Genomic DNA, 24,462 nt, shown 5'->3' with positions numbered 1-24,462 from the left:
GCAGTATTAGTAGGAAATAATAAGATTCTTCTAGGGAACAAGATAGTAAGGTAGATGAAGTTTCTACTACCATGCATATAGGAGAGAGATGTTCATCAAATGCATAAATAACAGTAACTAAAAAGAGTGTGTAAAAAAAAAGAAGAAGGTATTTTTGGTCTTTCTAGTTAAATAGATGAAATTTTAATAATTAGTTTTAAGGGTATAAATGAGCTGAGCCCAAGCCTGACCGTGCCCGAGCAAGCTTAAGTCGAGCCTATTTTCGAGCGGAACTCAATTCATGCAAAATTAAGCCTATTATTTAAGCCGAGCCAATCCGTGCACAAGCCTTAACTATTCATGAGCCAAGAACTACCGAGTCGAGTATCATCCAAGTACTTAGGCTAAGACTCGACTCGAAATTCAACTCAAGCCAAAAAATAATGCTGAGGATCGACTCAGCTTAAGAAGCGACAAATTTTTGCTAGGACGTAAGTTCCCTTGACAAAATACAAAGTGTAAATTAAGAAAATATAAGGTGTAAACTATAAATACACAAACAAACTTAGGGTGTTAAATACAAATTCTCTCTAAAAATATATATAAATAAAAATGGCGAGGCGAGAGGCAACGAGGTGGAGGCGCCTGGCATGCGAGACGAGGCAACGTGGAGAGATTTAAAAGAGACTCAGGTAGGCGGCTTCGGAGGGATTTAAAAATACTTTTAAACTTCAAAAGATGGAGTTTAAACTCAAAACCCAAAAAAACTTTTAAAACGTAAACGAAGGAGTCGTCGGAGGAGTTCGCGGTGAGGCTTCGGATAGAGTGGTGGCAGAAGGTGGTGGTTCCGGTGAAGAGGGTGTGGGTCGCCATCCAAGCCTGATTGAGGACTCGAAAGGACGGTAAGTTCACCTCCATACTCCCTCTGAGCACGTTAGCTTCGCCCCTCTCACCATTAATAAAGGAGCAAGCTTTGTTAATTATGTATATTTTTTGCTTTTATATCTTAATACAATTAATAGAATATTAAAGTTAACTTAGCATATTTGTAAGTCGTTAAATTTAATAAAAAAAACTATAATTAAATCAAAATTATTTTTTTCAAATTGCCAATTTTAAGCTAGGTGGTGAGCCTTATCCTAAAAATGTCAAAGCTTGTGCATCTGTAGCTTATTAATTTTTGACACGAGTTTGTCACTACTTGAATTAAAATATTAACATCCATAGCAGGATAAGTAATTTTGTCAAATGCTCTAATACTTTTATTTTTACTAGATTGCAAATTATAAGGAAGTTTGTGAATATTCTTGACTATTAAATTTTATTTTTTAATTTTTTTTTTTGGAAGTTGGTGGAATTCTTAAGCTCTATGACGATATCTAAACTTGTGGGTATCAAGATGTGAAAGTAATGTGGGAGATGCTACAAAAAAATGAGATGGAGTTTGCACATATTTCAAAGCATACGCCAGCGTTAGGGCAGATTCCAGCGGTCGTGGTGGCAGCTCAGTGCCCTCGGCGTTGAAAGATTTTTTTTATTTTTGTTGAGAAATTATAATTTTTCTTTCTTTTCCTTAGTTTTGATTGATTTATATAGAGTGATTATCTATATGTGTACAGTAGATATGGGTTTTATTTTGAAGATGTTTGTGGTTGTTATTTAAATAATTTATGATTGATTAGCTTAATGCATGTTACTTTCATCCTTATTTTTTTACAAATTTCATAGTTTAGTACATAATTTATAGTTCTTAAACACTTGTATTTTCTATTTCTCAATTTTATTTCATAATTTCTAATTATTAAATAATTATATATATTTTTAAATTTTGTAGTTTTATTCTGTAATTCATATTATTAAACATTTTTTTAGTTTCACAATTTTGTTATGTAATTTGCAGTTAGAATACTTATATTTTTAGGAATTTTATAATTAGTTTACTTAGTTCCTAGTTTATACTAGAGTAGGTCATAGTTAATTTATGTAATTTATAGTTTTATATGTATTAGTTATTAAATATTTATTATTGTCCACATCTTTTCGAGACAAAATGTGATGTAATAGTATATTTAAAAAAATAAAGTCAGACTAATCTGTAGAACATTTTTTGCGATAATTTTATGTATTACGTAAATATATTCATTAGAGAGATTTACCGACTCTTGTTTAATTTGTTGTTCTTCATATATTGCTTTCGTGCCCTATGGTCACGTTTGATGTGTCATTTATTGTCGCAATTTTAGTACCTTTGTGGATGTTTTGAATTGCTTCTCCTTAATTTTAACTATTTTATCTTGCTATCATTTTTCTTGAATAGATTTGTATTGGGAGATATGAGAGTTTTAGTTCAAGTGAAACATAATTTGATACAAATCTTAGAATCCAACTCAACTCATCTTAAGTAGGTGAAGACCCAAGAATTCATATAAACTTTTTTCCTCTCTTTTTAATATGGGACTAAACCCTCACATGTGATACTCAAGAATCTACTTCTAGCTTCAATGCTCAAAGTGTTTTCTATTACTCCCACTAATGAGATGTTTCTTTTTCTAAATTTTTCGTTGAAAAGAACTCCCACTATATCATCAAACTTCGAGATGTTTGATCCCGATGACTTATTCACCATCATAACTAAGTTGTGCTAACAATTTGATATACTGGATAAAATTTACAAGGCCATAACTTCATCAGGAAACTTGATATCAACTAATTCTAACTAATTTGCGATAGTGTTGAACTCGTTTAGATGTTATGTCGAATATTTTTCATACATCCTCATCAAAACTACCTTAAAATTCATCGGCACTACAAATGTAAGACAGATTGTCTTTAGGGCTTTCAAATATAATATGTTTCACTTTACATTATCTATAGCTTTAAGTTTATTTGCACTTTCACCCAGGAACAAATAAAGGTCCATTAGGTAGAGGTAATCTTCTATTTGCATCTTCTATAAAGTGAAGTTACTTCCATTGAACTTATCAATTCAAGACTTTCTTTTCTTTGTCATCGCTCCTATTTGAACCACAAACTAGACTCTGATATCATTTGTTGGAGAGGGGAGGGGGTAGGGGAGTCTTAGTCTAAGTGAAATAGGATTTAACACAAACTTTAGAACCCAACTCAACTCAAAAGATTAAGCCTTTCACTTGGACTAGGACTCTGTTATCTCCAAATAATAATTTCCTTAAATTTTTTTATATAATTATACTTAGAATTATCATCCTTTTCTACATAACACCCCTCTTCCCTCATAAATTTTTTGTGTAACACATAGACCTCTTAAACTATTAAAAATATCTAAACACTCCTTCCATTAGGTTTTCGTTACTTTTGTTATCCATAAGTTGTGACGTGCAAGTCACGTGAGAAGTTATATAACATATTTATCTTATATTTTGAAGGGAAGAAACAGAGAAAATTCACCACAATTATAAATAGAGGCGTATTTTGATCTTTTAACCTTTTCGTTTACGACATCAGTAAGTGAGACATATTTAATTATTCGATGGATCTATGTGTCACAAATAAAATTTAAAGGATTTATGTGAAAAATGATGATAGTTCAAAGAGTCTATATATATAATTCCCTTTGGTGGTTTCTTATAACAATCAATAATGTCTAAGCATCGGTGCATACAACACCTTTAGACACATATATTCGCATGGGCACAAAGGGTATAAAGGCTTGTGATGTTTTTATTTGAGGTTAGTAAATATTTTGAGATTTTGATATTGTCTTCTTTTTCTTATTTTGTTGGTGGATTCCATGAGTTTGTTTTTTTCTTCTTCATCAATACAATAGTTTTATATCAGTTTTGGTATCAGAGTAAAAGTTCATACTATTTGCCCGTGATGATTCATCGTCGCTTTGTCAAAGATCCGATATGCCTCCTAAGTTTTATATTATCATTATCGAGAAAACAAGAAGAATTCATTATCACTGCTAAACTAGAAACAAGACAAGTTCACTAAAAATGAAGTATTTATGCATTGTTCAATAGTCTATCACCGCAACAAATTAATCTTCTTCTCAAGTAAAAAGAAACAAATAGACATATCAATGTTTTTCCTCTATCTCAAAATTCTAAATTTTAAAATTCTAATTTGGGAGATTTGCTTTTTTTTTAATAATTATCTCAACAAATTTTGCTTTTCTTCTTTTTTCTAATAATTCCCAACAATCTTCTCTATCTTTAGATCCCTTTCCTTAATCTTCTCACTAAATCTTAATTTACCATAATTATTCAAATTCTCAAATTCAAACAAATTTGCATCTAACTCGTTTGAACCAATAACCTAATAAAAGAACTTATTATTTACTAATAAGTTCCAATAAAGTGCTTTCATTTGCTATTATGAAAAGTTATGTTTATCTATCTTAGACAGAGAAACAATTATTTTTTAATTTTAAAATAAGTAATTATGGAGATTACATTTTAAGTCATTTCTTAAAATGAAATGGTGCATGCTTATATATATATTTACAGTTTTAATGTTATGGTTTGCTTTTATTATATTCAGTTGAATTATACGCTTATTTGATTTGCTTGAGTTCATGTAGGGTTCAATCCAAACTAATTTATTATTTATTTGGGTGGACATGGTAATATGTTAAGTTTGGAATAATAAAAAAAAGAAAATTTGCATATAACAACCTGCTTTTTAACGAAATTGCGATTTATACTTTATATTTTTACTAATATATATCGAGTCTTATGATTTAGTGAATATGAGTAGAAAATATTCTGAGTTAAATTTGAACTAACACTATAAGAATATTCCGATATCTTATTTCTAAAATAACTAAAATGCCATTATTCCTAAATAACTAAAATACTATCGGTATGACTTGGTTGAGGATATTTTTATAATTTTCTTAGCATAGTTAACTTAACTCAAATGTTTGATTAAGTTTAACTAGCAAATCTAACAGTAAGATATTTTATGTACATATTCGCTAAATTATATGATTTGATTTACATATAGTAAAAAATGTAAGGTGTAAACTATAATTTTATTAAAAAATGGGGTGTTATATGTAAATTTTCCTAATTAAAATTACATCGACTTGGCTTGCACCTTTTCAAAAGAATCCAGCATGGAATTAGGCATGACTTTAACCCAGCCTGACTATAAAATTTGATCAAATTTATAGTTGCTCTCATGATATTTAAGTCAAGTGCATGGATATTAAAAAACACTACGATGCACGAGAATAAAACACTCATACTATGTGTGTGATTATAAAATATTGGTATATAGAACTCGGTATAAGACATAGTCCATCACAAATCCTCGGTCTAATATAACCATTTTAAGATGCAAATTCAAAAGCTACTTAAGCATACAATTTGATTTGATCATCTCAAGTTGTTATATATGAATAATATTAACTTTCAAACAATATTAATATTACCAATCCATTTAGATTGCATGGATTGTATCAATATCATCGTATTATACCAGCAAAACTAAATTCAACAAAACTAAATTAATACTATTTTTTTTAGAGAAAGTCCGTACGCAGGTAGTTCATTAATATTCAGGAGTTATAACGAAAAGACTTGATACACAAAGAGTATGAGAGATAAAGTGACAACTCTTTAACACAAGCCCCACACTTGACCTACAATAAATAGCACAACAAATTAATTCAAAGGATCAAGTTCAAGGGCACAATATAATAATAAAATAAAGAACAACCTAAGAGATTCCTAGGAGCAAAGAGCCTCAAGTTTAACATTATCCGCCTACTAACTGTAGGTTCTTTCAGTTCAGCAGTCCTAGACATACAAAACTAACCTAATAAGCAGATAAATCTGCCTTCATTGTTGCATATTGTAATGATTAATCTAACTTATTAATATATTATTTGAATGACTTGCGCGACATAATTTTTTCAATAATAAAATTTACAGTCTCGATCACTAAATGATATAAGAAAGTATAACAAATGGAAAAAAAAAGGAATTTCTTCAACACTTGTATAAAAAATTAATAAAAGGAAAGAGAATATGTAAATGTGGAGTTGAAGACTAAGAAAGCAAATTGACTGGGCTAGGCTAGCCGCCATTATTGTGCTAAAAAAACATTAAATTTATAATAAAAAATCTCTATATTTTGCTTTTATTATCATTAATGTCCTATTCGATGCAAGTATCATCGTAATGTTTTTATTCCCCTAAAACATTATGTCATTTTTTTTGTGACACAGATATATTACTTAACCAAAGGGATATTTTAGGTAGTCTAATTTTTTTATTTTTAAAAGTAAATTAGTATATATTTGAAGACAATAAGAACAAAGCACAATAGCATTTGGTGTAAAATCTCCTCCTTATTAATATTTTTTTAGGCCTCGTTTGATTTGAGATTAAGCTTCGAACTTGATTAGTTAGCCTTATTTCTGACTCTTAATTTTTTGAAGAATAAACTCGTTAGATATGAAAAGGATAAAAATATATTTAGTTACCGGATTAGAGATCCCTGAATCAGTAGTTTAAAGGAGGTCCTCGAACTGAAAGCAAACAGGACCTTAGTTAGCATACTAAGAAATTATTAAGACTTTTTAATATTGAAAGGGTCATGCCCATCCCTTATTTTGAGGCAACAATTGATTGGCATTGCAAGTGCTAATGGATACAACCACTAGATTATAAAATTATGGTTGCCCAAATATGACTCACAGCTATCTTTGGGGGTGTTTATGTGTATAAAATAAGCAGAGGGTTAATGACTAAGGAGATGGGTTCCAGTCTTTAGACATGATCAGGGGTGGCCAATGCCAACCAAGCATGTCTCTTGGCTTTTAATGGTCAGAGTCTTGGTGCATTGAATATGGTCAAGAAGACAATGTCCAATTTGGGTCTTGGCTTCACTTTAAAGGACTCATTTACTTTAGATATAAGATTAATTCTAAAATATTTACCCTAAAAATAAGGTTCTTATTATATAAATAATTATTGTTATATTCACTTGTATTCTGACTAAGAATGTAATAATTTCCTATAATATGATATAAAGTAAAAATAAAAAAGAAAAATTTAAGATAAAGTAGGTTGACGAGATAAATATCAAGAATAAATTAGTAATTAGAGTAGTGTGCGGTATACGGCGTAATTTTGATAAATAGTATTTGAATAGAAGTAGCCTAAAACTAAGAAATGAAGGATTTTGACCTTTGGTGTTTGTATGCCTTCCCTACGACCTTCGAGCACTCGTACAGGTTCAAAATTCTTGGCCTAATTCTGGTGGACTATCATTTTAGGCTACTTAAACTCCTTTAAAAGGATATATTTTTTAAAAGGGGTTCTAACTAAATTCTAGTAGTTATTTTTATTATTTCATATCTACGTCGGACATGAAAGAACTACGTTTCAAAGGTCACCGAGAAGAAATTATTAATCTCAATGATCATTGGGGTTGGGAATTGATCGCAGTAAGTAAAGTTATTATAGATTGAGTTATGAAGATCGCCAATAGATCTATAAGCTTCTTATACATACTACAGTTTTTCATGATTGATTCTGATTCAAGTTTGGATTCAATTTTTTTTTTTACTTGAATTGGGGACATTCACATAATTTTCTTTTTACAATCTTCTAGGGAGTTATTTTTATTTTCATTAATTATCATAATACAAAGGTATGGACAAAGTTATTTTTATTATATTTTTAGGATAATTTCATTTAAACCCTCTAAACTACTATTGTTTTTCACATACACTATTAAACTTTTTTATTACCAGCATAAATCTCTTGAACTAAAAAAATATTCATATATACCCTGTTAAACTAAGAAAAAAAAATAATTACACGAACCTCTATTGCTCTAAACTAATTTTTTTTTGGTTTATAGAGATATATGTGGTAAAAAAAATTCTAGTATTTTCTTTTTAAAAATACTACTTTTCGTATCTATAACAAAAAAAATAGTTACGATGGTATATATGGTTAAAACAAAATTGAGTAGAATTTTTATAATTTTTTTTAAAAAAAAATACTATTTTTCATATCTATAAAATTATAAGAGGGCATTTTCATAAAATCAAGTTTGATTCTAATCAAATATATTGAGAATAAAGTCCAAAACACCTGCATGAAGATGTAATTAATTAAATTTAAATTCATGAAAAATTATAGTGTGTGAAATATAGTTCCCCATTTGTTACTCCAATGAATGCTTCTATCTCTCCCATGCCCAATTAGATAAAATAGGTTAGAGTAATTTCTAATGCAAGAAACTTTTGCCAATATAAGTTTTGTGGTGATATAAATACTTTTCATTACTTAGGTCAATACATAACTAGGTAGAGTGTAAATATTAGTCCTTTTCGCTAACTTTTATGATTATAATAAAAAAAAATATTATGCTACATTATAAATATAAGAAAGATTATTAGCTCCGACAAAATTATTGCATATCTGAGTATTAATAATTAAGATAATTATACTTAGATCTTGCTGAACTATTATCATTATTTTTTATATACTTTTTTTGAACTATTTTTTGTGACACACAGACCTCCTAAACTATCGAAAATGTCTCATTCTTGATGCAGCTTGAATATGGAAGTCTCCTTTCGTTTCTCGACGGTGAAGTGAACAAAAAAAAAAAAGATAAAAAAGAGTACAATTTTATATATGCGGGTTTCCTTAGGTTTTGAGTTATTTGTTAACTTGACTTTTATCTTTCCTGATCCCGAAGTAACTTTCAAAAACTAGCACTCAGATGAGAGCGATCGAATTCTCTTTCTATATGAAATTCTACCTTAGACCAAGAAAAACTAAAAGGACCAAGATACCCCCATAAGAAGGTAAAAAAATATTTTAATATAACTAAAAATTTTCTCTTCTTTTCTCTAAAACATAAGGGTAAATATGTTTTAGAGTATTAATAATTGAGATAATTATACTTAGATCTTTATATATTTTTTTTCAACCATTTTTTGTGACACACAGACCCCTAAATTATCAAAAATATCTCATTCCGATGCGGCTTGAATATGAAAGTCTCCTTTCGTTTCTTGACGGTGAAGCAAACAAAAAAAAAAAAGATAAAAAAGAGTACAATTTTATATATGCGGGTTTCCTTAGGTTTTGAGTTATTTGTTAACTTGACTTTTATCTTTCCTGATCCCGAAGTAACTTTCAAAAACTAGCACTCAGATGAGAGCGATCGAATTCTCTTTCTATATGAAATTCTACCTTAGACCAAGAAAAACTAAAAGGACCAAGATACCCCCATAAGAAGGTAAAAAAATATTTTAATATAACTAAAAATTTTCTCTTCTTTTCTCTAAAACATAAGGGTAAATATGTTTTAGAGTATTAATAATTGAGATAATTATACTTAGATCTTTATATATTTTTTTTGAACTATTTTTTGTGACACACAGACCTCCTAAACTATCGAAAATGTCTCATTCTTGATGCAGCTTGAATATGGAAGTCTCCTTTCGTTTCTCGACGGTGAAGTGAACAAAAAAAAAAAAGATAAAAAAGAGTACAATTTTATATATGCGGGTTTCCTTAGGTTTTGAGTTATTTGTTAACTTGACTTTTATCTTTCCTGATCCCGAAGTAACTTTCAAAAACTAGCACTCAGATGAGAGCGATCGAATTCTCTTTCTATATGAAATTCTACCTTAGACCAAGAAAAACTAAAAGGACCAAGATACCCCCATAAGAAGGTAAAAAAATATTTTAATATAACTAAAAATTTTCTCTTCTTTTCTCTAAAACATAAGGGTAAATATGTTTTAGAGTATTAATAATTGAGATAATTATACTTAGATCTTTATATATTTTTTTTCAACCATTTTTTGTGACACACAGACCCCCTAAATTATCAAAAATATCTCATTCCTGATGCAGCTTGAATATGAAAGTCTCCTTTCGTTTCTTGACGGTGAAGCAAACAAAAAAAAAAGATAAAAAAGAGTACAATTTTATATATGCGGGTTTCCTTAGGTTTTGAGTTATTTGTTAACTTGACTTTTATCTTTCCTGATCCCGAAGTAACTTTCAAAAACTAGCACTCAGATGAGAGCGATCGAATTCTCTTTCTATATGAAATTCTACCTTAGACCAAGAAAAACTAAAAGGACCAAGATACCCCCATAAGAAGGTAAAAAAATATTTTAATATAACTAAAAATTTTCTCTTCTTTTCTCTAAAACATAAGGGTAAATATGTTTTAGAGTATTAATAATTGAGATAATTATACTTAGATCTTTATATATTTTTTTTCAACCATTTTTTGTGACACACAGACCCCCTAAATTATCAAAAATATCTCATTCCTGATGCAGCTTGAATATGGAAGTCTCCTTTCGTTTCTTGACGGTGAAGCAAACAAAAAAAAAGATAAAAAAGAGTACAATTTTATATATGCGGGTTTCCTTAGGTTTTGAGTTATTTGTTAACTTGACTTTTATCTTTCCTGATCCCGAAGTAACTTTCAAAAACTAGCACTCAGATGAGAGCGATCGAATTCTCTTTCTATATGAAATTCTACCTTAGACCAAGAAAAACTAAAAGGACCAAGATACCCCCATAAGAAGGTAAAAAAATATTTTAATATAACTAAAAATTTTCTCTTCTTTTCTCTAAAACATAAGGGTAAATATGTTTTAGAGTATTAATAATTGAGATAATTATACTTAGATCTTTATATATTTTTTTCAACCATTTTTTGTGACACACAGACCCCTAAATTATCAAAAATATCTCATTCCTGATGCAGCTTGAATATGGAAGTCTCCTTTCGTTTCTTGACGGTGAAGCAAACAAAAAAAAGATAAAAAGAGTACAATTTTATATATGCGGGTTTCCTTAGGTTTTGAGTTATTTGTTAACTTGACTTTTATCTTTCCTGATCCCGAAGTAACTTTCAAAAACTAGCACTCAGATGAGAGCGATCGAATTCTCTTTCTATATGAAATTCTACCTTAGACCAAGAAAAACTAAAAGGACCAAGATACCCCCATAAGAAGGTAAAAAAATATTTTAATATAACTAAAAATTTTCTCTTCTTTTCTCTAAAACATAAGGGTAAATATGTTTTAGAGTATTAATAATTGAGATAATTATACTTAGATCTTTATATATTTTTTTTCAACCATTTTTTGTGACACACAGACCCCCTAAATTATAAAAAATATCTCATTCCTGATGCAGCTTGAATATGGAAGTCTCCTTTCATTTCTCGACGGTGAAGCAAACAAAAAAAAAGATCAAAAACAGTACAATTTTATATATGCGGGTTTCTTTGGGTTTTGGGTTATTTGTTAATTTGACTTTGACGACCAAATTCTCTTTCTATACGAAATTCTACAGTAGACGAAAAAAAACTAAAAGGACCAAAATACCCCCATAAGAAGGTAAACAAATATTTTAATATAACTAAAAATTTTCTCTTCTTTTCTCTAAAATATAAGGGTAAATATGTTATATAGCTAGCTACTCACGCGACTTATAGGTGATAATTTATGTATAGAAAATGCAACGAAAACCTAACGGAAGTGGTGTTTAAAATATTTTTAATAATTCACGAAGTCTATGTGTCACAAAAAGAGTTTAGCAGAGGTATATAAAAAATAGCGACGGTTTAGGAGGTCTTAATATTTAAATAACAAAGAGTTCACATTTATCACATACCCCAATATAAATTTCTAATATCTTTGCACATACAATTCCACAGGAGTATTCAAATCAGAGAGAACCCTAAAGTTGTGGGTTCTATTCTTTGAATCAATCATGAAAAAGAGAGGGTTGCCCCCACCAAATGGAGATGCTCTCTTTCATAGAAGCCACTAAAGGGAATAGAATACAAGCACAAGGGCATCAAAGAGAAGAGGACATGAGAAGAGGCTTGTGGTATTAAAGATACTTTACTTTTTAGGTGGATTAGAGTTGGCTAGTGGTTTCCTTAATGATCTCCTGTGAGTTGTTAATTAGAGTAGTTTAAGGAAAAGCTCATGATTAGTGGGTTTGATTAGGCTTTCTTGCACTTTTCGGTGGTGGATTGAACTTGTAATATTTCATTTCTTTCGAGGAAAGTTAATAAAATCATACCCTTCCATTTTGTGTATATTAAAAGCTAGCCCTAAGTTTCTCATTAACTAAATTAGGTCACCCTAGCTAGTAATTATTCTCATAGCTTGGATCTATTCTTGTCTTATCTCAATCTTTAATATTCATTTTTAATCTTCTTTATTCCAACAGTTTATCACGGTTTATATTATCAGACCTACGTGTAAAAGTATGAAACAGAGACACCCGAATAGAAGGAAAGATACAGGGGGTAGGGAAGGTGGTGGTCAACTACTACGTCGATATATATATTTCGCTTTCCGACAGAGAACATTTAACCTTTAAAAGAAAGTTAAAGGAGAACTGTATGGTACCAATTAGGTAGACGAAATCATAGATAGAAGATTTATTGAGAAAACAAAGTTACACCTAAATTTCTTTCCCTAATTGGATATTACTCCCTTTTGGGCCATTTGAATGATTCCAACCTTCTACCCTCTTATCTTGTTAGAAATTTTTTGTAATAGATTCTCTCTCTCAAATGTCTTCAATTGGGCAATTGGATCAATGTGAGAGAGAGAGAGAGGGAGAGGGATGGATGCCTCTTTTTTGTGCAATTGAAGTAATTCCAATCTTCCAATCTCTCCTCCCAAGTTCCAAAAGGATCAATTAATAAAGAGAGGAGAGAAGATAATTTTGGCTCTACCTACTAGGAAAGAGAGAGCCAAAAAAAGTTTGGGAATTATACAATTCACCACCCCAAAAGAGCATCAAATTCCAAACTTTGGGAATACAAACGTCGCCTCCTTTTGTGCTAAAAGGAATTAAAGAAGGGAAATTACAAATAGAACCCTCTGTTTTGATTTAAAAAAAGAGAGAGAGAGAGAGAGAGGGATTTATTTATAATATACTCAAAATATAGGGTGAGAATTTCAAAATGTCCAATTAATTCCTGTGGATGTCGTGCCTAACACAACCAAAACGCGCTCTCATCCGCTCCGAGACTAACGGATTCCCGGATCTTGAGGCGGATCGGACGGTGGAGATCCTCTTTGGAGTCTATATTAGCATTGGCAATCCGGATCCGGAGCTAAAAAGGTTATTACCCGACCCGATATTTGATCTGGTTATCATTAAAGCTTCGGATCTCGTCACGCACGTTTCATGTCATCTCTCTTCTCTCTCTCTTTCCGCTCTTCCTCTTTCTCTCATCTCACTTGCGTATCGTATACGCCGCCATTTGGAGGTATGTTAACGGGAAAAATGGGGAATTTTTTGATCATTTATCTGTTCCTTTTGATCGGTTCCGATCGCCGTATGGTCGAGCGATCGACTTGTAAAGTCTCGTATGTCAATTTTGAGAATTTTGGGTCTATTTATTGGACCTTGGTATGTGGAATTTTGTGAGTTTGAGCGCTTCAAACGCTGGATTTCATGACGTTATTATGTGGTTAATTGACTTTGTGCTTGGAAGAGCTCAAAGCTCGGGCTTATTTAGATTTCTAGCCTTCTTGAAGGGATCAAAGGTTTGAAGTTGCCTTCTTTTGAGTTGGATAATAAGTTTTACGAATGGTTCCGGTGGCATACCTGGATTCTGTGCTTGCTAGATTACAAAAAAAAAAAAAAAAAAAAAAAAATACTTTGGATTCTTGGAGTTTTGGATGCCAAAGTGGTCTTGTTAATTTTGATCATATGTTTAGGCAATCAATAAAACCTGCGCAGATGATCGTTGAGAGACCGCCTTCATACCATATCAAGGAGAGTTTATAAGATTGTGATGTTTGATCATCTGAGCTTGTTTATAAGAAGATTTAAGATCGGATAATATGAATTTTTTTTGTACAAGACGTGCGTGCGAGAATATGATGGGACTAAAAGGATTTCGATTATGAGCTCGTTTTTAAGAAGATTTGGGATTGGATTATTTGAAATTTTTTGTTTCAGGAGGTGTGAGATTATGATGGAACTTTGAAGTTTTCCATTTACTTGTGTTTGCTTTTTGATAGGGATAGGGAGTGTTTTCTCTTTTCATTTGCCATTATTTGGTTTGTGCACTTAACTCAAAGTTGGTCTTAGGTGTGTGAGGGGTCAACTTTTATATCTTTGTCGATTTATACGATATGTCAAAGTTCGACTTATGCGATATGACAAAGTTCAACTTATGTGATATGTCAAAGTTAGGACATGAAAATGTTGGCATGATATCTTAACCTATGGGTTTCATTTGGATTATTAACCAAAAGAATGACTACAATTCTAACAGTATGAATGGCCAGAATGCAATTTTGCATCAAGGGTAATTAGGAATCATACAGTTCCTTATGTTGGTACACATGTGAATCTAGATACCTTTCAACTTCAAAGAAGAGCTTGTTCTAGTTGCATGATCTACAATTGCCCTTTTTTTTTTAATCTCAGTAACATTAAATTTTAAGTATCCTATCCCATCTAATTAAACAGATAGACTTGTATTGAGGAGGGTGCATAACTCACTATGCTGGAAATCTAATTAAGATCTTTTTATGTGCGTTGTGAGGCAATATATCTTTAGTAGCTGTTTTGCTTAAAACAGACTATGCTGCAGATGAATAACAAGTGCGGAGAGTGGTCACAATATGCTGAAGTGAGTACCAGTACTGGTTGATAAGGAGCACAGAGTGTTGGATGGAACTATTTTGCTGCACTTGGATCTCAAATATATGTTAGGGAAAGGATAAGGTGTGCGACCGCCAAATTCCTAGTTTTTAGGTGCAAATTACGACTCTCCAACATGGTCTTTCCTCTGGAATAAGATGTTGTTCATCTGAAGGTTCAATATTTGGTTTCCTTCTGCATAATTTATTGTTCATCAAGTATAAAGAAGCTCAAATCTTTAAAGTAGGTGTTTATAATATATTGAGTTGAATATATATGGACTCTAAGATGTTGGAAGCATTTCTGACCAGCACTTGTGTAGGTAGCATCTGAAAAGTAGGTGAAGTTGAGAAATGTGGTTAGCCATTTAGGAGTTTTAGATGATTATAATGATAACAGTTTATAAGGAGAATGTTGCTATTAACTGACTTAATAGAGGCAATTCAGATCTTGCGAGAGTTATTAGGGATATATATATATTTGCAGTAGACATGTTAGTTTCTTGATTATATCCGGTTGCTAATGAGACATTTAATTTTATATAATCAAAATCTTTTACTTTCTATTCACTAGCAGTTTCATAGCACCTAGATGTCATTATAAAGAACTTGTTGCCTGATTCTTACGAGACAGTAGCTTATTCAGTGCTTATTTCTTGCTCGTTTCATGTGGCTTCTATTCATTTCCAAACTAATTGTTCCTGCTTTCGCTGTCTTAAAATGTGATCGCAGAACTGAGGTGCTATTCTTCATTGCAGAAATATTTGCTCCTGATCTGCACATTTTGATCTCTCATGGATGATTATTCTAGTAGAAGAGCTGCTGGAGGACTTGGCTTTTCCAGAAGAGGCTCTGGCATTTCTTTTCGAAATCAAAACCATGAGGACGGGAGTAGTCAGTATTGCAGCAGGTTAGGATGCAGCAGCAGGCTTAATTCCATGAAAGGCAGCCAAATTGACAATCAAGAAAAACCAAGATATGCTAGACCTTCTTTGCGTGGAAGCACTACTGTAAGCTCTTCTAGAACAATATTTAGAAAATCTCTAAAGGAGAAACAAAAGCAAACATTTCTAGGAGAGACAGATATCACAGAAAGTAGTGGTAGGCAGGCTGAGCTCGAATATTCGGAAAGCAGCAATGGGGTGATACTGTCAGGAGAGTTAACTTCTGATGTTCGACAAGGTGAGACGGAAGATTCACTTTCCATTTCCACAAGGGAGGTAACTCAGACGGTGATGCCTGATTCTGATGATTTTGACTCTGTAAGTTTTGAGGGGAGTTCCACTCGGAGAATTGAGTTATTGGCTAAGTCCACTGCATCAAGTTCAAAGCCGCATAAGCAAAGAAACAAACAGTTAAGTGTAGGTGATCCAGATACTTGTTCAACCTCTTTTGTGCGCCGATCAAGTGCATCCAGAAATACCGGCCTTGCTGCAAAACCTTCCCAAGGTCTGGGAGCACCGAGATGCAGTCTTAAGAATCTTAGTTGCACATCAATATCCGATGTTCTACCAACTGGCTGTTCTTCTGCTGATTTCAGCCGAAGTGGGAGGTTTAACGCTGTAAGAAGGAGAACTGATGGAGAGATTTTTCCTGCCAGAGGTAAGGGCATCATTGGGTCCTCAAGTGGAGGATATTCAGGTTCCTCGCATACCAATCTTGATTCTGGCCTACCTGTCGCAGAAAAGTCAATTGGGCAACAAGCCGGAAGAAGGTCCAGAAATCTGACTAACAATAGAGATGGCGCAATTTCAGTTAGAGCCAGGCGACCCTCTAATAGGGGTTCTTCTGTCAGGATGTCTGATCAAAGAGATGACAGCTCATTTCCCTTACATGAGATACATGAGACTGTTACTATTGGCCCCGAACTGCAGCAGACTCAATATTCCCTACAGGAAGCTCTTCCAGAAAGCATATCAAGATCATATTCCATCGAACTACCTCAAGCCTTCCGCTCTTCTAGACGTGCAGGTTCTAGTAGTAGTACTGCCCGAAGTAGATCTATATCTCGTCTTGATGAAAGCAGCACTCAAATGTTCCATGGCACCTTGGGAGACCGAGATGGTTATAGACGTCTAAACATGGAAGATATTGCAGAGGTTTTTTTGATAAACTTTTGAAACACTTGTTCTAAACATGTATATCTTACCACTAGTGGTAACTATATGCAAAATATCACTTGATCTATTTGGATGTGCAATTTGGTTGCTGTTTCTTAATTTATGAGCTATATATAGAAGTGACTGTCGGGTAAGCATACAGTGATGGCATTTTAAGCTGAAATCTCTTTTACTTATGCAGGTGTTATTGGCACTAGATAGGATCGAACAAGATGAAGAATTGACATATGAGGTTGTTGATGTGCTTCTGATGTCCTGCACTTCCTTTCTCATATTTGTTGATTAAATGAAGTTTCTTAATTGTTGCAGCAATTATTGGTACTGGAGACAAACTTGCTCCTAGGAGGCCTCACTTTCCATGATCAGCACAGAGACATGAGAATGGACATTGATAACATGTCCTATGAGGTAGATCTTTATCGGTTAGATAAATACAGTTGCATCCTTTCAAACTTTTTCTTGGTTTTCTATTGAGGAGAGCCCACTTCAATTATAATATTACTGAGTGTTTTTGTTCCTAAAACCTTTATGTAGTTGTTAAAAGTGTCATATGTAGGAAATTGTTACACCTTTGATTTACCTTATAATTTCTGTTTGTCAGTGTCTTGATCTGAAGGAGATGTTTATGATTTTCTCTTTTGGGGAATGTTGGTTTGTGCAGGAGCTACTAGCCTTGGAGGAGAAAATGGGCACTGTCAGTACAGCCTTGTCAGATGAGGAGTTGGCTAAATGTATCACAAGAAGCATACATATGTCTGCCTCCTTTTCCCCAGAAATCACTAGTCATATTCTTGATGATACCAAATGCAGCATATGCCAGGTACTTATGCTGTTCCTGAGAACAGAATTTTTTTTCTGTCTTAACCTTGCTAGAAATCCATGCATTTTATTCTGGATTTTACTTTTGCTCCTGTACATTTTTCCAGGCCACATCTGTAGGGTTTATCTGTGCTTCCTTTCTTCACTATTTTTGTACTAAGTGCCCACCTAAGGCTGGAATGTAATTAGGAAAGGGAAAAGAAATACAACTAGGAGCCAGGCATGGAGCGTATTCGTTTACTGTTGCATCACACATGTTCTTGATACTTCTTGCTTAAATGTATCAGTATGATCATTGCTTCCAAGAACATTAAGATGATTCTCTGATGTAGATAATATTAGATTTCACTAGATCATTTTTTTAATGTTATTTTCTCAATTTTTAAATTGGTTTGAAGACATCATTTAGATTGAGCCAGTATTATTTTCTTGCCAAATATGATTCTTCATCTAATTGCGAGAAGCTCACATTTGTGAAGTAGTGCCATTTTGTTGCTCTTACCGTACAATAAATAGACTGTCTATACCTCCTAGATCTGTATTTCTTTCCACGAACAATATTATACCTGCATATTTCCCCTTGAGGCATGAAAGCATCTACCAATTTGGTCTGCACATAGAGCTGCAGCTGGCTCAATGTTGTTGAGAACCATGAATTGAAGTCTTTTTGAACACTATTTGGTGGTCTTAGACTCTAGATCATCCTAAACTTGCATAGAACAGCGGTCCGGAAATTTATCGACGGGTTGAATTAAGAACCAAAATGGTGCAGCCGAATTAGTTTTCCTCATCAAACACTAACGCCAACTAACACGACGGATTTACATGATTAGTTCTTGTTCCTTTACTGAAGTTGATCTGTTCTCCTTACAGGAAGAGTATGATGAAGGAGATGAAGTGGGGAAATTGGGATGTGAGCATCAATACCATCTGAGCTGCATCTATCAGTGGCTTAGGCAAAAGAACTGGTGCCCAATCTGCAAAGCTTCGGTGGCATCATCCTCGAAGTAGATATCTTGGTATAAATGGACCCATCTGAATGTTTTTTCATCAGTATGCACTTCTCAGTCCACATTGTAAATAGCATGAAGCAACACTGCATCTTTTACCTCATGGAATAAAAGTGAGGGATCGTAGAAAATTCTATTGATTCAGTCCAAAATGTGTATAACTTAAATGTTTTGAAAAACTTTATGCCAATTTGCTTTTAATTAGAAATGCAGCTCTGTGTGTCCACTTTTACTTATAAATTTTTGACTTCTCCCACTCAGGTGACTCAGCTTTGCACCTGGGCCAAGCTTGGGTTTATGGGTCGAATAGGGAATTTTATCTAATATCTTTAGGGTTATTTTTGATTGGCAATCAGTGCAGCCTCAAATTTGAATTTGATGGTTTATAATTCAGATTTTGAAATTTGAAATCAAATCCACATTAATTGAATTTATTTAATGGCAAACCTGGAAGGAAGCCATCCATATTCACAAGGTCGGACTGAAAACCGAGCTCATAAAGGAGACGAGCTCTTCCTTTTCTTTATTTAATTCTCTTCATACTATGTTTGCAAAGAAGATTTTTGACATAGAATGCACCCTTGTCGAAAAGAAATTGTATATATGCATATATAATTTATACTTGTTTCTTAAAAAAGTCACATATGCTCTATAAGACCAAAAACCACATTTTGATACAATTTCTGGATTACAGATAAGGTTATATTAAGAGTGTAAATGAGCCGAGCTTGACCGATCCGGGCTCTGATCAAACTTGGATTCAAATTAATTTTGAGCCTGATTCTGTGATCAAGCTTGAATTGAAATAATTTTAGTTCAAGCAAATGTTGAGTTTATTTCAAACTTGAACCGAGCTCGAGCTTAAACGAGCTACTCAATTAGCAATTTCAAACTTTATCAATTCAAGCTATTTTTGAGCCTAAATAATTTTGAATTGATTTAGGCTTAAATCAAGCTTGAAATAAAATATAATTCCACTATAAAGATAAAGATATTACCAAAATATAAATTACAAACAATAAAAATAATTGTGTTAGAAAACTACAAGCAACTAAAATATAAATTACAAGCAACAAATATATTTGTGTCAGAAAACTACAAGCCCTATCGAACTAGCTCAGGATCAAGCTTGGCACAAATTTAATTTCGAGCCCAGTTTCAAGATCAAGCTCGGCTAAACTTATTTTCGAGCCGGCTCGATTATTTTGACAGCCCTAGGTTACATCTGCCAATTCTAAGGCCAAAAACCCAAAACTTCTGATACAATTTCTTAATCAGAAAAAAGGTTACATCTACCATTTTTCTCAAAAGAAAAAAGAAGGTAAATTTACTAAAAACTTGAGCTTCTCTACTAGTAAGGATGTCAGCTCCCATTTTTCTCAAAAGAAAAAAAGAAGAAGGTAAATTTACTAAAAACTTGAGCTTCTTCTAGTAAGGATGTCAGCTCCTTGAGGAGGAGAGATCAGAAACAAATCCAATGGCCAACAAGGACATATCATCTGGTGAAGATTCTTTGGCTACTCGCGTTTTATACCTCCCAACTTCTACAAGAACAAGGTCAGATTGAACTACTGCTGATAAAAAATCAACCAGATGTTAGCAAACTTACAATTCTGTAGCTTTACTGTCCAGGTTGAGCTGACCACCTGAAGGATAATCTTCAGGTGCTCTTCAAGAATTGCCACCTTGCTTTAAGTGATACATTGTTGCTTGATGGCAGCTGCATCACAGAAAAACTGAACTACTATAACATGCCTACAAAGAGGGTGTGTTCAAACTGAACTACTATAAGTGATACATAGTTACTTGAGGTGGCAAACAAGAAAGTCTTAATGAGTCTCTCTTGTAATTTCTCAGGAACAAAGTCCTTGATGTTGTAATATATCGATTCATGAATCTACTAAAGGAAAATGTCAGATCTCAAGCAAAGTGAAGTTAAATAGTACGGAAGTTAAGACATGGATATGATTTTATACTGCCCAATTAAAAGCTTTAGAAAGATGATTTATCCCCATCAAGCGCAAAAGAATGAAATATCTTTTGATCAACATTCGACCAATGAGGCCCTATCTCAGACTAAATTATTAAGAAACTTGTGTGCTGAGAATTCTGCAGAACACAGTGATTTCTTTTAGGTATTCAGTAATAATGAATTAGTTTAAGAAATATATCCATATCTATTAACTCTGTTATGAAACATGTAGTTCAGACTCCTCTTAGATCAAAAGAGAAGAAGGGTTACCAGAATTCACTACAATTGGAAGATCAGTTTAAAAAGTGTCTTTAAGTACAGGGAATAACGAACCGGCACACTGAATGATACTGAAAAAAGGCAACAAAGAAGTCCCTAAAGAAGTGGCAAGCATCAGATGTTCAAATGCTACAGCCCTCTATATTGATATAAAATTGGGTTCAATACGTCTTAAAAGTGTGGTAGATATCAATGAACTTATGCCTATTTTTTTATTACCAGATCCTTAATGTCCCTGAGACTACCTAGCAATGTGCATAAACATGTAGAATATGGATGTTTCAAAATAGACTAGCAAATTATTCCAAAAAGATCATGATGATATCGTAATATGATGTAGGATTTACACCAATTTTAATAGCTTGAAGTAACTGTCTGGAGTGCAAGTCAGAGAGACCAAGAATCAGAGTTGAAAATTTTCAGGGGAGATTAGAATTTAAGACAGACTAGATTAAGATAGATATAGAAATTCGACAGTCAAAGTCAAAGTCAAGACTGAGTCAGAAATTGAAAGTCAAAATTAAAACCTACTCGGACTATGAAAAACAAATCTTACTAGGTCTAGAAAAACCGATCGAGAATTGCATATTGAAAACCAAAACCAAGTAGGAAAGAGAACTAAATACAAATAGAAAAAGTGAAGCACCACAAACATGATAACACAATTTTTTTAACATGGAAAACATCTCTCGCCTAGAGAGGAAAAAGCTATAGACTCCTCCAAACCAGATCAACCTATTTCACTTAGATCGTAAAATCAAATTTCACTTACTATCATTCCTATCGTCCAACAACTATTTATTGAAGTTCCTCCCAATTGCTCAAACTCCTTCTCGATAAACTGCTCCTTAAAACAAGATTGCCTCTGCATCTGGTTTGCATTCTAAGCTACGGATCACACCTCAAACTCCTCGTGTTGGTGTAGGTATCGATGATAGGCAACTCAGTTCAGCTTCTCCGGTGCTAGATGATCAATTTCTTATGTAGCCTAGCACTTGGACATATATAGATGTCTCTGACAATTGATAGAAAATATGTTTTGTGAGAGATCCTAGAACTTGTAGATTATTTAGTTGAAGTTCTCGAGTTGGATGATCATTCTCTAATCTCTAGGATCCTTTTATAAGTATAAAAGAGCATCTTTGGTTCATACTAGAAGAATCCTAAAAGGAAACACTAAGTCTAATCGAACTTATATTCTTTATGTGTTGCGTTGCGGTTGACCCGATTAGGAATTTGTTCGAACTGTTTTTGCAGTATTGCTGAATTTTACTTGTTTTGATTCCGATCTTTGATTTTTTTGAACATACAAATCTTCCATAAATAATATGACTTGATCATATATAAAATCCAGATTATACATCATAATTACTCATGCTTTGTATCCACAAATTTGCCATTACAAAATATTGCACTTATAATATTTACCAAATCAAATATTTCCAAATGGAATGCTCGTTTCAATATCAGTCAGTCATGTACAACATACAAATTTTCATATGCTTTAGCAGAAGATCCTTATGAATCACTTCAGCAACAACAACCAAACCTTTAGTTCCAACTATATGGGATTGGTTGATCTTTATGTATCCCTTGTTTAACATATAATCAAGTCATATTGATATTAACTGCATGCCAAAATAGTGGTATCTAGCTGATGTGGTATTAGGAACATGGTAGATATGAAAGTTATTGATATAAGACGCTCAAAAAGGCTTGTTCTCGGCTTGACTTTCAAATTTTATTTGATTCCAAGAAGTCAAGCTTAATCCTCAGTTTTTGGTTCCAACTTGAGCTTTACAAGACTGGCCAACCATTTTTAGAAGTCTAAGATGTTGGCACCGTTAATTTGGTGAAAAACCTAGCAGTTTTATATTAGTCATAAGTAGTACAGAGGGACAAAAAGATTTTATGCCGAAGTAAAGGGAGGTAAAATGCATTTAACCGGTAAAAGGATTTTGGGTGGTATCAGGCCTGAGGCTTATAGAAAAACAAAAGCAGGCCTGAAGTTAGGACGGCCAGACCCTGGACCGACACGATGTTTGCACAAAGTCTATTGTCAAATGATTTAAAGCCAAGCTTAACTGAACATACTCAATCTAGCGCTTCTCAAATATGCACTCTATTGACAGAAGTAGGATCTGTGAATATTGTAATTAAGCATATCATATAATGAATAGTTATTTGTTATATTAGCAGGCATCGTCTATATATCCTGTGTATTAACGAACCTAAAATATCAGAGATTTTCAACCAAAGGTATATCTCAATTTTGCTGAAGACCATTAAATGTTAGTTGGTGAATTAATTCAGGAAGATATTTATCAATTCTACCACAAGGAAGAAAAGAATATCCAGATAAAAATATGACAACCTATGCATCATTACTATATTTTGAAAGAGTGAATTAATCAAGATATGCAGCATTGGAAGAAAATGTAAATAGAAAATTAGAAAAAAAAAGTGATTCAATAACCTATTCCCAGAACTAGAAGGAAATATAATATCATTTTTTCTGTACTTTGTAAAGATTCTGAGCAAGATAAACTTAGTATAGCTGCTAAAATTATAGAAAGATAAATTAACCACTTTGCTTAAAAGAGTACCTCTTGTATTATCCACACTTCATCCTTCACAAACAAATTTCTTGGCAAACTTTCACCGAAGAGCTCAAAAGTTCGGTTTACATCGTGAGTCTCCTGGATGAAGAAAAAATTTGTTAATCAAAATATGATTTAGGCAATTCTAACCATTATAAATTTTAGAGCATTTGAAAACCTCGCTAAACAAATCAATATACACCTTTACTAAAGGGAGTTGGGATCTACAACATCACTCCACAAGTAGCTAATTACTTACTGTGATTCCTTTTAGTGCACTAGTAAGAAGCATTTGATGTAAGAAAGCAAAATGAGATGAGAATAAAGTAACAACAATCATAAGGGAAAATATATTCAAGCATGAGGAACAAACACGATAGAGTTCAAATACATTGTATACAAGATTTTTCATCAACCTGCCTAGTATTTTACGTGAATATTATCCTGTCCAAATTATAAAAATGCCATGGTCCAAGTAATAGCTGCATATTCAAAACCAAGTACTGCAAAAGAGGAACTTGAAAAGACAATCCAAATTACCAAGCAGGAAAAGCTCATTTATTATTTTATTCCTATAATGCAAGATAACTAGAGAAGCATAAAGAGAAGAAATATGGTCTGATCATAGGCATCAAGAAAGCTGTAAGTGTAGGAGTAGAAAAGATTAAATAGCATAAACAGTAGAAAACATAGTTCCGCATAATCATAGATATCAAGCATCCCAAAATTTTAAGCTTATATTGAGATGAGAAAACAAGGCATATATGGATAAAACTGTTGCAGAAGTTCTGAAATATAAAGAAATATTACGAAACAAAGAGGATTTATGAATCATCACGTTCATGCTTTATGTTAACTTTATCAACAATATAAATATAAGAGCATAAGATAGGAGCCATTGTGTTAAGACCAAACCAGTAAACCATCATAAGTTACAAAAATTAAAAATGATGCTGTTAGCATATATTTAGCAGAAATAAAATCAGGTAGGTAACTCAAAACATTAACCATT

The 24,462-nt window shown here is 32.7% G+C and overlaps 1 protein-coding gene and 1 long non-coding RNA gene across 7 annotated transcripts; one reads left to right on the top strand and one right to left on the bottom strand.

Moving 5' to 3' along the window:
- The first annotated feature begins 13,174 nt into the window (after window positions 1-13,174).
- LOC140800299 (uncharacterized) lies at window positions 13,175-18,811 on the top strand. Of its 6 annotated transcripts, XM_073155011.1 has the most exons (8): window positions 13,193-13,263; window positions 14,602-14,826; window positions 15,383-16,252; window positions 16,334-16,749; window positions 16,952-17,002; window positions 17,080-17,178; window positions 17,432-17,590; window positions 18,463-18,811. In XM_073155011.1, exons 3-8 carry the CDS (start codon window positions 15,445-15,447, stop codon window positions 18,598-18,600), a joined length of 1,671 nt encoding a protein of 556 aa, XP_073011112.1. In that variant the 5' UTR covers window positions 13,193-13,263; window positions 14,602-14,826; window positions 15,383-15,444; the 3' UTR covers window positions 18,601-18,811. The 6 variants fall into 6 exon arrangements, with proteins under 6 accessions (XP_073011110.1, XP_073011108.1, XP_073011113.1 ...); XM_073155009.1 differs by having other exon boundaries at window positions 13,175-13,263; window positions 15,409-16,749; XM_073155012.1 differs by lacking the exon at window positions 14,602-14,826 and having other exon boundaries at window positions 13,184-13,263.
- An 847-nt stretch (window positions 18,812-19,658) lies between these two features.
- On the bottom strand, window positions 19,659-23,899 carry LOC140800293 (uncharacterized). Its single transcript, XR_012111177.1, has 3 exons — window positions 23,457-23,899; window positions 20,209-20,319; window positions 19,659-20,143 (listed from the first exon to the last, which is right to left on the bottom strand). It is a non-coding gene; the product is annotated as an uncharacterized lncRNA (long non-coding RNA).
- Window positions 23,900-24,462: the final 563 nt, after the last annotated feature.

Source organism: Typha latifolia, chromosome 13 (assembly GCF_019914945.1).
Source record: "Typha latifolia isolate L0001 chromosome 13, TyphaL0001v2, whole genome shotgun sequence".
Taxonomy (NCBI): Eukaryota; Viridiplantae; Streptophyta; class Magnoliopsida; order Poales; family Typhaceae; genus Typha; species Typha latifolia.
The sequence above is the reverse complement of the archived record's forward strand: the minus strand, read 5'-3'. Positions and strand labels throughout refer to the sequence as shown.

What these genes read in the sequence shown, in the direction of transcription:
- LOC140800299 (XM_073155007.1), top strand. Translation starts at nt 15,445, where the DNA reads ATGGATGATTATTCTAGTAGAAGAGCTGCTGGAGGACTTGGCTTTTCC. An exon ending in ATGAAGAATTGACATATGAG is followed by an intron (nt 17,003 to 17,079) that starts GTTGTTGATGTG and finishes TAATTGTTGCAG; the next exon opens with CAATTATTGGTACTGGAGAC. An exon ending in CCAAATGCAGCATATGCCAG is followed by an intron (nt 17,591 to 18,462) that starts GTACTTATGCTG and finishes TTCTCCTTACAG; the next exon opens with GAAGAGTATGATGAAGGAGA.